At 38.0% G+C, this 12299-nt stretch overlaps 1 protein-coding gene across 1 annotated transcript in view; it reads left to right on the forward strand.

Moving 5' to 3' along the window:
• The window catches only part of ADGRG6 (adhesion G protein-coupled receptor G6), a gene marked incomplete at its 5' end in the record, with an annotated part of 128682 nt that overhangs the window by 52687 nt on the left and 63696 nt on the right, over nucleotides 1–12299 (forward strand). Inside the window, 2 exons of the mRNA XM_082669068.1 lie at nucleotides 3169–3510; nucleotides 5748–6371. Of these exons, the coding sequence (XP_082525194.1) occupies nucleotides 3169–3510; nucleotides 5748–6371 (966 nt within the window). The remainder of the gene's footprint in view (nucleotides 1–3168; nucleotides 3511–5747; nucleotides 6372–12299) is intronic.

The raw sequence follows: 12299 nt of genomic DNA on the forward strand, positions 1-12299 counted from the left end.
TAGCTACTGCAGATGAGAATCACATAGAAGAATGCTTTAAGTGCTTTTTAAGTGATTATTATGGGTGTCTTCTCTTTCTCTTTTCTATCACAATGAGTGCCTAAGGGAAAAAGTGATTCCGTTAAGGTGGGGTGCTACTTTTTCTCTCTTAAATTATTGATTCACAGATTTTGTTATAGTAATGATTAATAATAGCCAACATTTAAATAGTGCTAACTCTGTGGCCAGTACAGTTTCCAGGACCTTCCAGTATTAATCTATCTAGTCCTCCCTATAACCATGGGTGGGGGGCACTTTTATTACCACCAGTATAAAGTGGTGAAGCTGAGGTACAGAGAAATTAATTTATTCAAGATTACATGGTCAGTGTGATCTGTCAGATTGACTTGTTTGTATACCTTTCATTAGCTCTAGGGAAGAATTTGGCAAAAATAATGTATCATGATAAAGACAACAATGAACGTTAGCTGGGTCTTGGATGTAGGGGATAGCATCTCATTTTGGAAAAATGATGCTGCTTGCATGCATGTTGGAATGACACAGAGACCGTATCTTATTTTCCTTTCTTTTTTTCTTTTATAATCTCCAGTGCCTTTCACTGGATACATTACTGTTAATCTACTAGGATTAGTTCTCTCTCCTGAGCCCAAGGTATAGTAATAGAAAGCTAAATGTGCCAGAGAGGCAGGCCCCGCTCATCTCAGTCTCTTGCTGTGAGTGAAACCATTGGAAAAAAGAGCCCCGAAACCCCATCCAAAGAGATATCCCAGACCTTATGCGCTCAGCCATTTTTTGGACTTAGACTTTGGTTGACTTAGTTTCATATACTGTACTTAGTCATTCTTTAAGTTAGGTGTGTTTTCTTTCATTTAAGTGACTCATTTATTTGTTCTTAAATTTAACAAATTTTATCAAAGGTCTCCCATGTGGCAGGGGTGCTGTGAGTTCCTGAGGGGTAAGATGGTGACTATGACAGTACATACCCTCTGCTTGTTCAGCCTAGAGAATAGTGGGAGAATCCGACAATAAACAAAATAATCTCACACATGGAATTAACCCAGCTGCTACAAGGAGAGGAGCATCGTGCTCCAGGGATGGATAAGAGAAGGCATTTGGGGCTTCCCTGGTGGCGCAGTGGTTGAGAGTCCGCCTGCCGATGCAGGGGACACGGGTTCGTGCCCCGGTCCGGGAAGATCCCACATGCCCCGGAGCGGCTGGGCCCGTGAGCCATGGCCGCTGAGGCTGTGCGTCCGGAGCCTGTGCTCCGCTACGGGAGAGGCCACAGCAGTGAGAGGCCCGCGTACCGCAAAAAAAAAAAAAAAAAAAAAAAGAGAAGGTATTTGGCTAACACTTGATGATCATAGATTGTTTTCTCTGTCTATCCTCAGCCCTGTAAAAGATGTTGGAGACTTAGGGAGAAAGAGCCAGAGGGAGGGCAAGTTAGAAAGAATGGTTGGGGAGCAGAATTGGCAAAGCAAACCCCTGCATAACACAAGGTGGCCACAGGGAAAGGAAAAAAGAAAAACCTAACTCTAGCAGCATAACACATCTAAATCCTTGAATATATCACTGTATCATAGAAGAATAAGTAATACTTGTACTAACTACCGTTTTCAAGAAAAGTCATTGCATATTCATTCTACTCAACTCAGTAAAAGAGGGAAGAACACAGTAAGTTGAGAGTGAGTTCCATTAACCTGGTAGAAGTCTTTTACTTTTAGAAAGTGTATGTGTCAGTTTTATGACAGTTTATTTATCCAGAATGTTGGATAAATGACACTGCTGCCTACATTTATACAAATGTTTAAAAACAACATGAATATTAATTTCAAAAGCATCACTAAATAGAAAGACAGTAGACCTTGGTTTCTGGATCCAGCTGGTGACCAGGCCCTGGATAAGTACTACTTGAGAAATAATTGATTGCTTTACTTTTCTTCCTGCCTCTTATTATCATCTGTCATTACATTATTGTTTGTTTATCTTTGGGTCCAAAACTGAAGTGTAAGAATCATTCAGATGGAGACTTTGTCTTTCCTGCTCATTGGTATATACTACTTAGAATAGTGCCTGGCGTGTAGCAGGCACTCAATAAATATTCACTGAATGAATGAATAAATAAGATAATCGCACAGGTATATAATTACCAACTAAAATAAACAAGCGGGAGAAGTGAAAGTATTTTTCAAAACTATAAGTACTGGGCTTCCCTGGTGGTGCAGTGGTTAAGAATCCGCCTGCCAGTGCAGGGGACACGGGTTCGAGCCCTGGTCCAGGAAGATCCCACATGCCACGGAGCAACTAAGCCCATGAGCCACAACTACTGAGCCTGCGCTCTAGAGCCCTCGAGCCACAACTACTGAGCCTGCGAGCCACAACTACTGAAGCCTTTGTGCCTGGACCCCGTGCTCCACAACAAGAGAAGCCACCGCAATGAGAAGCCCGCGCACCACAGTGAAGAGTAGCCCCTGCTTGCTGCAACTAGAGAAAGCCCGCATGCAGCAATGAAGACCCAACGCAGCCAAAAATAAAATAAATAAATTCAAAACAAAACAAAACTATAAGTGCTTCACACATACAAGGTGATGCTGTTTATTTGAATTTTAGAAAAAACTACCATCTGCCAGAAGATAACTTGTTGAATTTTTTGTACTGGTAGCTAGCTTTCTCTTTAAACATTTATTTCCTGTTTCTCTTCCATGGTTTGTAATATTGTTCTACATTTATGGTTCTATAAGATCCCCTCCACCCCAGCTCAGTTAGCCTGTAGAGTAGAGATTCTTCATCTGAGTCAGTGTACCTATGTGAAATCCGGTGTTGCCTCCTGAGGCCTCATGTACTCCCTGAAATTGTATGCCAAGGGCAGTGGCCCCTGTACACTTTACTGGAGGGAGTTCCCCTGACTTTTATCAGATTCTCAGCATTTATGAGCCCCCAGTTTAAAAAATCAGTGCTCTAAAATTTTGTATTTTTCTTTTACTTTTTGTTGCTCTCTTGGTTTTTCTTTTTCTTCTTGAGATGGTTTCATTTTCCTTTTAATGTTGATGATTATGTTTTGGTATTTTAAAATGTTTACTGTTTGATTGTCCCCATTGTGTGGTACTCTTGGGTAATTACACGCCTCTGATCCCAGTCCTTCTCTCTGTCTTTCTTTTGTCTGCCCAGCAGCGTGGGGATGTGCCAACTGCAGGGTTGTCCTCTCCAACCCTTCTGGGACCTTTACTTCTCCGTGCTACCCTAACGACTACCCCAACAGCCAGGCTTGCATGTGGACCCTCCGAGCCCCCGCGGGCTATATCATTCAGATAACGTTTAATGACTTCGACATTGAAGAAGCTCCCAATTGCATTTATGACTCATTATCCCTTGATAATGGAGAGAGCCAGACTAAATTTTGTGGAGCAACTGCCAAAGGCCTATCATTTAACTCAAGTGCGAATGAAATGCATGTGTCCTTTTCAAGTGACTTTAGCATCCAGAAGAAAGGTTTCAATGCCAGCTACATCAGAGGTATGTAAACCAAAGGCAGCGCCAACCTTCTGGTTTCATTTAGCCTGTTCTACAATAAACACGAGGACCAGAAGACGGTTATGCTCTTTTATGTGAATGTGAATGATTAGGATTAGAATTTAAGTGCAAGAATCTGTTAGTGTTCTCTGAACGTTCTCATTAGTGATATAGTTACCAGATCCAAAATCTGGTTACAGTAGAGCTGAATTCTTTTATATTGTTTATATACAGAACATTTAAAGGCCGCTTGAAAGACCCTGTAGATATCCCACAGCTAATAATTGAATCTGTAATTCTAACATCTCTCCGTCAAACATTTAAAACATTCTTATTTAGAAGTCCTTTTATTTTAGGCTTTTAAGATGTTGCCCTTTTCAGGAACTAGGGGGACAAATGTGGGAAATAAACATATAAATTTAAATGTAAAAACAGCTATGTATAACTGAAGCTAATAAACAGCAGAGCCTGAGGAAAGCCCCTTGAAAATGGCTAATTGAAGGAAAGAAATATATTTTTATCAGACGTATTTCCCGGGTTCCGGCATATCAGAACATTTAAATAATCTCATTCTCTCCAAGCCAGTCTTTCCTTAAGGAAATCTCAAGCTTTGAGACTGTGAGATTTAGTTATACTTTTTTTTCCCTTCTGAGCTGCTTAAGTAGGTGTTATGTATCAAAAAAAGAAACAGAAGAGAAAGGCACCATTCTGACCATTATTATTACAAATTGTGTTTTTGGTTTCAGCTTTATTTACTGTTTGTGACTGACATTAGATATATATGTGGTTAATTGAAACACGCATGCTTTAATTTTTCAAATAATGTTTTAAGGTTATAAAATACTGTAAGAAATTTGAAGATTAAAAAAGAAAAGCAAATTAGAATTACCTGTACATCTACCACCCAGCCATAACCACTAATAAAATGTTGATGAACATATTTCCTTCCAGCCTTCTTATTTTAACAATGCATGTAGAATACTGGTTACATATTGTATAAGTATCCCTTTGGGTAAGTAGACCTAGAAACTGCTTTATATATAAGAAGTAGACTAAAAAATAATCATTCTATTAGATTCCATTGTGAATTTTTGACTAGAATATTATATTAAAATGATGTTATTACTATAGAGCTATTCTTGGTATGTATTAAAATATATTCAAACTAGTATTCATATGAAGCCAGTATTGAACAGTATTTTTGGGGAGAGCTACTTCTCTCTCAAATCAGTACATAATGTTTCACAATATCTATAATATTAGCACAGAGCTAAATCCATTGTGTTACTTAATAATTTTAGATATGTCACAGAAGGACTAGGCTAAAGCATTTTTATTTTGAATTTGTCATGCACAGAATTATAGTAATCTATATTAGTAATCAGTAATAGCTGTATATTGACTATGACACAGATACCGCTCCAGCGCTTTGAGGGGATTAACTTATTCAGTTCCTATGGCCCACCTGTATAATAGATGCCCTTCCCTTTGTTTTATGGACAAGGGAGCTAAAGTAGAGTGGCATGCCCAAGGTCACAGGGCACTGTGTGGGAGAGCTGGGCAGGGAGCTCCACTGTCTGCCCTTTAACCACTGCTCTTTACTGTCTCTCAGAAACTAGCTCACATGCCCAGATGTAAAAGAAATATAGCTTAAAATGCCATTTTTGTTTGTTTTTTTACCCGACTCCCTCTCCTCAGTGGAATTGTCTTTGCCTTTGATCCTAAAATAGCCTGGTGATGGGGAAGACAAGTAGGATATGGGGTGTCTGAAGGGAAAGGGTAGCACAGGAATGTTTGAGAAGGGTGAAAGTTAATGAAAAATGGAACTATTAGTTATTATGTTTAGAAATTATTTGAAAAGAAACATAGTTTTGAAAATCATAATGTATAAACAGAACTTTCTTGAAACCAGTAGGTTCTTTAATTTTCCCCCCCACCCAAATCAGGGATTTAAAAAAAGAAAAAAACTGTCACCTTGGCAGCTATAACTGGAAGGTTTAGGTGTGAGAGCCAACAGTGATTAGAGTTAAAAATGGGTGGGGTTTCTTATTGTTATGGGTATAAGGTACTGGGTTGGTGAAAGAGAGTGGTGGACAGAGAAAGAGGAGAGTGTGGGACAAAGGGTGGGTAAAAGTCAATTAGTAGAGAGTGTGGAGGGGTTGGCTGTATCAGACATTTTGCATCTCATTAGTCCATGTCTGACGTTAACAGGCTTTATCTGTTACTGTGTTTTGTCCTAGTTGCCGTGTCCTTAAGGAATCAAAAGGTCATTTTACCCCAGACACTAGATACTTACCAGGTATCTCTTGCAAAAAGTGTCTCTATTCCAGAGCTCAGAGCTTTCACACTCTGCTTTGAAGCAACCAAAATTGGCAAGGAAGACAACGAATGGACAGCTTTCTCCTACTCAGATGCATCCTTCACACAATTGCTCAGTTTCGGAAAGACCAAGAATGGCTACTTTCTATCTATTTCTGGCTCAAAATGCTTACTAAACAGTGCGTTACCTGTAAAAGATAAGGAAGATATTTTCACAGAAAGCTTTGAGCAGCTCTGCATCGTTTGGAATAATTCTTTGGGATACGTTGGTGTAAATTTCAAAAGAAACTATGGGGCAGTTTCATGTGATTCTACCATTAGTAAAGTTATTCCTGGGAATGGGAAATTGTTGCTGGGCTCCAATCAAAATGAAATTGCCTCTCTAAAAGGGGACATTTATAACTTTCGACTTTGGAATTTTGCCATGAATTCCAAAATCCTCTTCAACCTCAGCTGCAATGTGAAAGGGAATGTGGTGGACTGGCAAAATGACTTTTGGAATATCCCAACCCTAGCTCTGAAAGCTGAAAGCAACCTCAGCTGTGGTAAGTCTCTGGCATAGTCACTCTTTAATTTTTTTCCATTGTTCTATGAATATGTTTGTCAACAAGAAATTATATAGACACACATATATGTGTGTGCTTACCAGCCATACATATTCAATCAAAGCTTTAGTCCTACCATTTTTAACTTTTTCCTGTATCATAAAATATCACATGGTTTATACCTAATATAAACAATTGTGTATAATTATTGCGTCTCATATAGAAATGTTAACCCCAGGACTAAAACAAAAGAAATTAATAAGTTACTGTCTTTAATCATGAAGATGATACAGTGAAAAGCTGACCTTTGTTCATCCTAGAATGAAATTTCCAGAGCATTACTTAAACAATCACCACCTAAAAGAATGGTATTTACAGGGCTTCCCTGGTGGCGCAGTGGTTGAGAGTCCGCCTGCCGATGCAGGGGACGAGGGCTCGTGCCCTGGTCGGGGAAGATCCCACATGCCGTGGAGCGGCTGGGCCCGTGAGCCATGGCCGCTGAGCTTGCGTGTCCAGAGCCTGTGCTCCACAACGGGAGAGGCCACAGCAGTGAGCCCGCGTGACAGGCCCGCGTACGGCAAAAAAAAAAAAGAAAAAAAAGAATGGTATTTACTTAGCCAATGTTAAAGATTGTTCATTTTATGGAAAATCTTGATAATCAGGAATTATCAATTTTCTTTAACTTTTTTCTCCATTTATTTGAAAATGAGCATTTGTTGTTTGATAAAAATACTATTGTCTTTTTGGTTGCTCTTTGGGAGACTTTAAATGTGATATTATTCTGAGGAGCTAACTGCAAAATATTTAGGGAAATAATTCTAAGTTACAAAAATTATATGAAAATAAACTTCTAGCAATTATTCTCTGTGTACATAAGTCAATTAAGTCCTTATTTTACTGTAGGACTGAGTCAAATATAAAAAGTATAAATTTCATTATCAATGTCATGACTAAATCTAAGGTGTTGATAATATATATTTTTTTAGTCACAGAGATAACTGTCAATAAAGGAGGGATAGAAGGGGCCTAATATTCAAAAGTCATTTGTATGTGACTTTGGAGGGAATTCTATCAGAGCTTCATTCCCAATACTTTTAACAAAGTAGGACCCACTGTGAAGACCTGAGGTCACCTGCCCTGTTTCCCTGACCTGCGTTTGCCCTTCCAGCCTGGGGGGCTCCTGTCACCTATCCCTCTGTGGGCCACCCATCTCTCCGTGTGGTCCCTAGTGCTCCTGAAGATGGTGGGAGGCAGTTATGTGATGTCTTTTGAGAGGTATTTCCTTGTGGGCTGTTGGAAAGTGGGTAAACCTCCTGTTCCAGGAGACCCTGGAACTTTGTAAGAGTTAGTGGTGTTCCCAGCATCATCTCATTCTGAGATTAGCTACAGAAAACGACCTTCAGGGACTCCCAAGAAGTCTTTCACTCAGCAAGGGAACTGAGAAAATCACGTGTGTGTGTTTGGTGTGGCATGGTGAACAGCGAGGAGAGGGCAGTGGTGTACTTCCTATGTTCAGGGTGATTATCTTTAGTCTAGGGACCTGTTTTCATCATATCCTTGGCCATTATTAAAAACTCATAATATAGACTATTTAATATTTGCCTTCCTGTGGGTCAGTATTTGAGGACTATGACAGCCAAAAGAAAAAAAAGAAAAAAGGATTTGGCTAGTCATATTAATAGTTGCAAAATACTTAAATTATACTTAAATTGAATGTATATTATGTACTAGGTACTGTTTTAAGTGCTTTATGCATGGTAACTTATTTCCTACAACATAGATCCCATGATGTAAGTTTTGTTATTAACCCCATTTTGCATGATGTGAGTTTTATTATTAATCCCATTTTGCAGATGAGTAATTGAGGCACAAAGAGATTAAATAACTTATCCAAGGTCATTTAATTAATAAGTGGCCAAGCCAGGAATTGAAGTCACAAAGTTCAGTTTTAGAACTGTGTTCTCTTAGACTGTCTTTCAGAATAGGCAGGACTAGAAGATGAGATGTAGTGCTAGAGTAGGCGAGTCATTTCTTGCCAAGATGAGGAATACAAAGGTCCAAGAGCTGTCTCTTCGGGCCAGAAAGCACTGCTGGCCAAAACACTAGCTTTCCCAGGTATTAGCATGGTATTTGTATTAAACAAAATAAGGTTTCTTTCCTGCAGTGCTTCTTTGATACCTTAATATAATAAAATGTGAGGACTGTAGTATACAAGAATTCCTAAACTTATTTTAAGAAATCCTCTAGACCCGGGGTTGGCAAACTAGGATGTTTTTGTAAATAAAGTTTTATTGGACCCAGGCATGCGCATGAGGTTTTATATTGCCTGTGGCTGCCTCTGTGTTAACAACTGCAGAGCTGACTGTGAGCGATGACATGGCCCACCATCCTAAAACATTTACTGTCTGGCCCTTTAAGAGAAAATCTGCCAACCCCTGAAACTAGACCAATAAAATCAAAGGGTCTAGTTTTCTGAAGCACACACTTTGGACAATACTGGAAAAGACCTGCTAGATCTTCTGGGCCAGAGATAATAGACCAGTCCCTCAGGGGCTAATTTAGCCCTTAGACATAGGTGGTGGTGGCAGCACTGCTTTGTTTTCATTTATTTACATTTGTTCCACGCAATGCTTTTAAATAATGATTTATTTCCAACATTAAAAAATTTGATTTCACATAAAAATGAATGTTTGGATTCTCTGATAAAGAAAAAATGAACACTAGTCTAGTGTTTCTGCCTGAGCAACGCAGCTTAAGCTAAGTGGTGACCACCCCCTTTGAAGGGGCTTTCCAGGTGCCCTCGGCCCTTAGCACCCTCCATACTCTCCCCACGCCAGCCCCCGGTAGATTGACTTTGGCCGGGGTAGGCACTCATGTTTGAGAATCCCAATTTAGGCCACGCCCTTCACTTTATAAAGGGCAGGAAACTGAAGCTTAGAAAACACAAGTGGCCGAGGCAGTTGGTGGGCTAAAATTCTCGTCTCCTGTCCCCGTGCCCAGGGGTTATACTTGGGAGTCCTCATATTTTCTTTAACACGGTTTTTAAAGCTCCTTTCCAAGCCTTACGATTACTGGAAAGCATCAGATATGTGCTCGTGGAGCTCAGCCATTGGTAAGTTTTCAAAATGACTTCAATCAAAGGAGTAGCACAAGTTTACAGAGTCAGTGTCTGAGTTCCTTTAACTTTTATAGTCATCTTCTTGACATTCCACAATGACGCTAAACACCCCCGTTCCGTACAGTCAGATATCCTGGACTGTATATCAGGACTAATAACAGGAGAGGGAGTTTCCTGCTGCTTAATCATAAGCTTTGGGAGTTGAAGAACCCAAGTCACTTATTAACTGACAGGAAATACCTGTGTCAGAGATTATATCTAAGCTTGTTAGCTAAGCAAAACTTGAATAAGTGAAAAAAAGTATGCTCTATTAACATTTTAACCTTTCCTTTTTTCCAGAACTCTGTGGCTTGCTGTTTTTGGTAATGGTAATTTCCCAAAACTAATGATCAGTACAGTAGCCAATGGGAAAACAGAATTTCATGCCTAACATTCCATTGGCTTGACAATGTCTGTTAAATATGAGCTTTCATTCCAGAGTCAACTTGTGATAGAAAATGAATAGATTTTCCAAAGGTCTATTGCTAAGTAAATTTTAATATGAAAATAGGATGGTAGAACAGAACTGACTGCATTCAACATTAAAGCATCCTGTCGTTTGTTTCAAATATTAAATATCCTAACCTTAATAAAATCAATATTTTATTAATAAACGTTTTAGTAATTTCATAACTGGACTTTTGTTTTCCTATGCTGTTCTAAGTATAGTTAGGGAATATACGTAATTAGGAAATTTCCAGCACTTTTTTTTTTTTAATCATGGTTAATCTTGTCAGTCCTTTTCAGAAAGAAATGCTTTATTTAGCAGCAATTCCTTTTCATTTTATATCATCATTCTTTTTCTTAGGACAATGTTATTAAACAATAATGAGTTTTATAACCTCCGTGGATAGACAGTTTCCCTAACGGACTCTTTAATCATAAGTGCAAGTATTTGCCTGAGTTATGATTCGAGTTTAGATACTGACTAATGTCCATCAATTTTCACAAAGTACAGATAGTGCCTTCTATACCAGTTATATTTATTTTACTCATGACTGCTCTTTCCTGAGTGCTACTGTGTAACTCAATGAAGAGTCTAAGTTCAAACAAATTACATTTATTTAAGAAGCATTTATTAATCACTTCCATTTATTAACCACTGTGGATGTAGAGATAAGACACAGCTCACAAGTACCCAAATTTGATGTTAATCCTTTTCTAGAAGTTTTTGGATTTGGACCGACTGTTGTTTTCCTCTCTGAAATTTTATACTTAATTACCAAGGCTTCATCAACTCCTGGATTCCTACCCTTTCATTTTCAATTATTGCAGTTTTGTCCCTCACAGCCATAAAACTCTGATTCACTATTGGCTCCTTCCTTTCATTCCTAACAAATTACTGAGTGTAGCATTTTTAGATGACTGAATTTTTTTTAAATAATAAAGATGAAATCACTCATCTTTACAAAGGATGTTATTCTTTGAAGATGCCCAAACTCTTTATGAGCATAAATGGCATCCAAAAATAATTTTATTTTAAATATATTTATGAAAAAAACCAAATTCAATTTAGTAACAGCTGCAAAGAAGGAGTTGAAAGGGATTATTATTTGTCTTATTAGTGCAACTCACATGAGAGTTTAGCTCTGTCAGCTGTTATTTGGATTGTCATTAAGTTGGGTGTGAGATGGGTTATTGGCTACTCAGTCTTTTTTCACTACAACTTGTGTAAATATTGACTCCTTTCAGTAGCAAAATTTTGGAAGAACAAAAGTAGAGAAGAAAGATTAACAGCTTTACAGCTTTTCGTCTACTGCCCTTTCTTAGAGATTACTTTTTTTTTTAAGGAAATTTGACTTTAAATTTTGCAGTTAACATTAACTGAATACCTTTAAACCTTAAATTTTACAGATAATATTAAGTGAATACCTTTAAACCGTAAATACCTTTAAATATTTGGTATCCACAAATATCAGTGAATATACATAGGTCACATTCTGAAAAAAGTTCCTTAATGATAAATATATTAATAGCCAAGACAAAGAATTGTCTCTTTTTCCTTAACAATCTTCTGGTTTGTAAATCTGTCCACCTAGAAAAATTGATTGGGAGAATGACTTTTCTATGTAGATATGCTGAAAATGGAACTGGGTACAAATAAAAAGTTTGTGCACATTTTTAATATTTTATGTATATGTAATTTGGTATATTTGTAATGTAAGATTTCATTTATCAATATTCTGGACCTTTCTAATTAAATTTGTCCCTTGTATTCAAACCATTTTCACTGAAACATGCTTCAAATTTAATTTCTGTTGCTATACTGAATCATCATAAAATAGTGTTCATAAAGTATTTATAAAGCAATGTCAATTTGCTAAACTAAAAGTACCCAAGAAGGAACAACTGATAGTTTAATACTGAGAAGTAAATGTTACAATTTTCCATAACAAGCATATCACATGATGAAATTTAGACTTGCTACCATACAACGAAACTGATGAAATGTTAAAGAAAATTGTTAAACATCTTACTCTAAATCCTAACTCTCCTGATTTTCTCTCCTTATTTCCACCTCTCAGCTCTTTGATATCTGCAGTGGAAATGTAGTTAGCCTGAAAACTTGCTTTCCCACAATGCTGTCCCCTTATCTCCCTTTGTCTTCCAGAGATATTGTATCAGCACCGGAAGTGGCCTTAGGAGCCTTTGTCTGCCAACATTGTGTGAAATTTGAGAAGCACAAACACTCAGTCCATGGGTCTCCTCTCTTGCATGTTATAGTGGCTGAGATTTCCTCAGTCATTCTGAGTTTTAAAAGCTTTTTAGTT

Source organism: Grampus griseus (assembly GCF_964374135.1).
Source record: "Grampus griseus genome assembly, chromosome: 13".
NCBI classification, from domain to species: domain Eukaryota; kingdom Metazoa; phylum Chordata; class Mammalia; order Artiodactyla; family Delphinidae; genus Grampus; species Grampus griseus.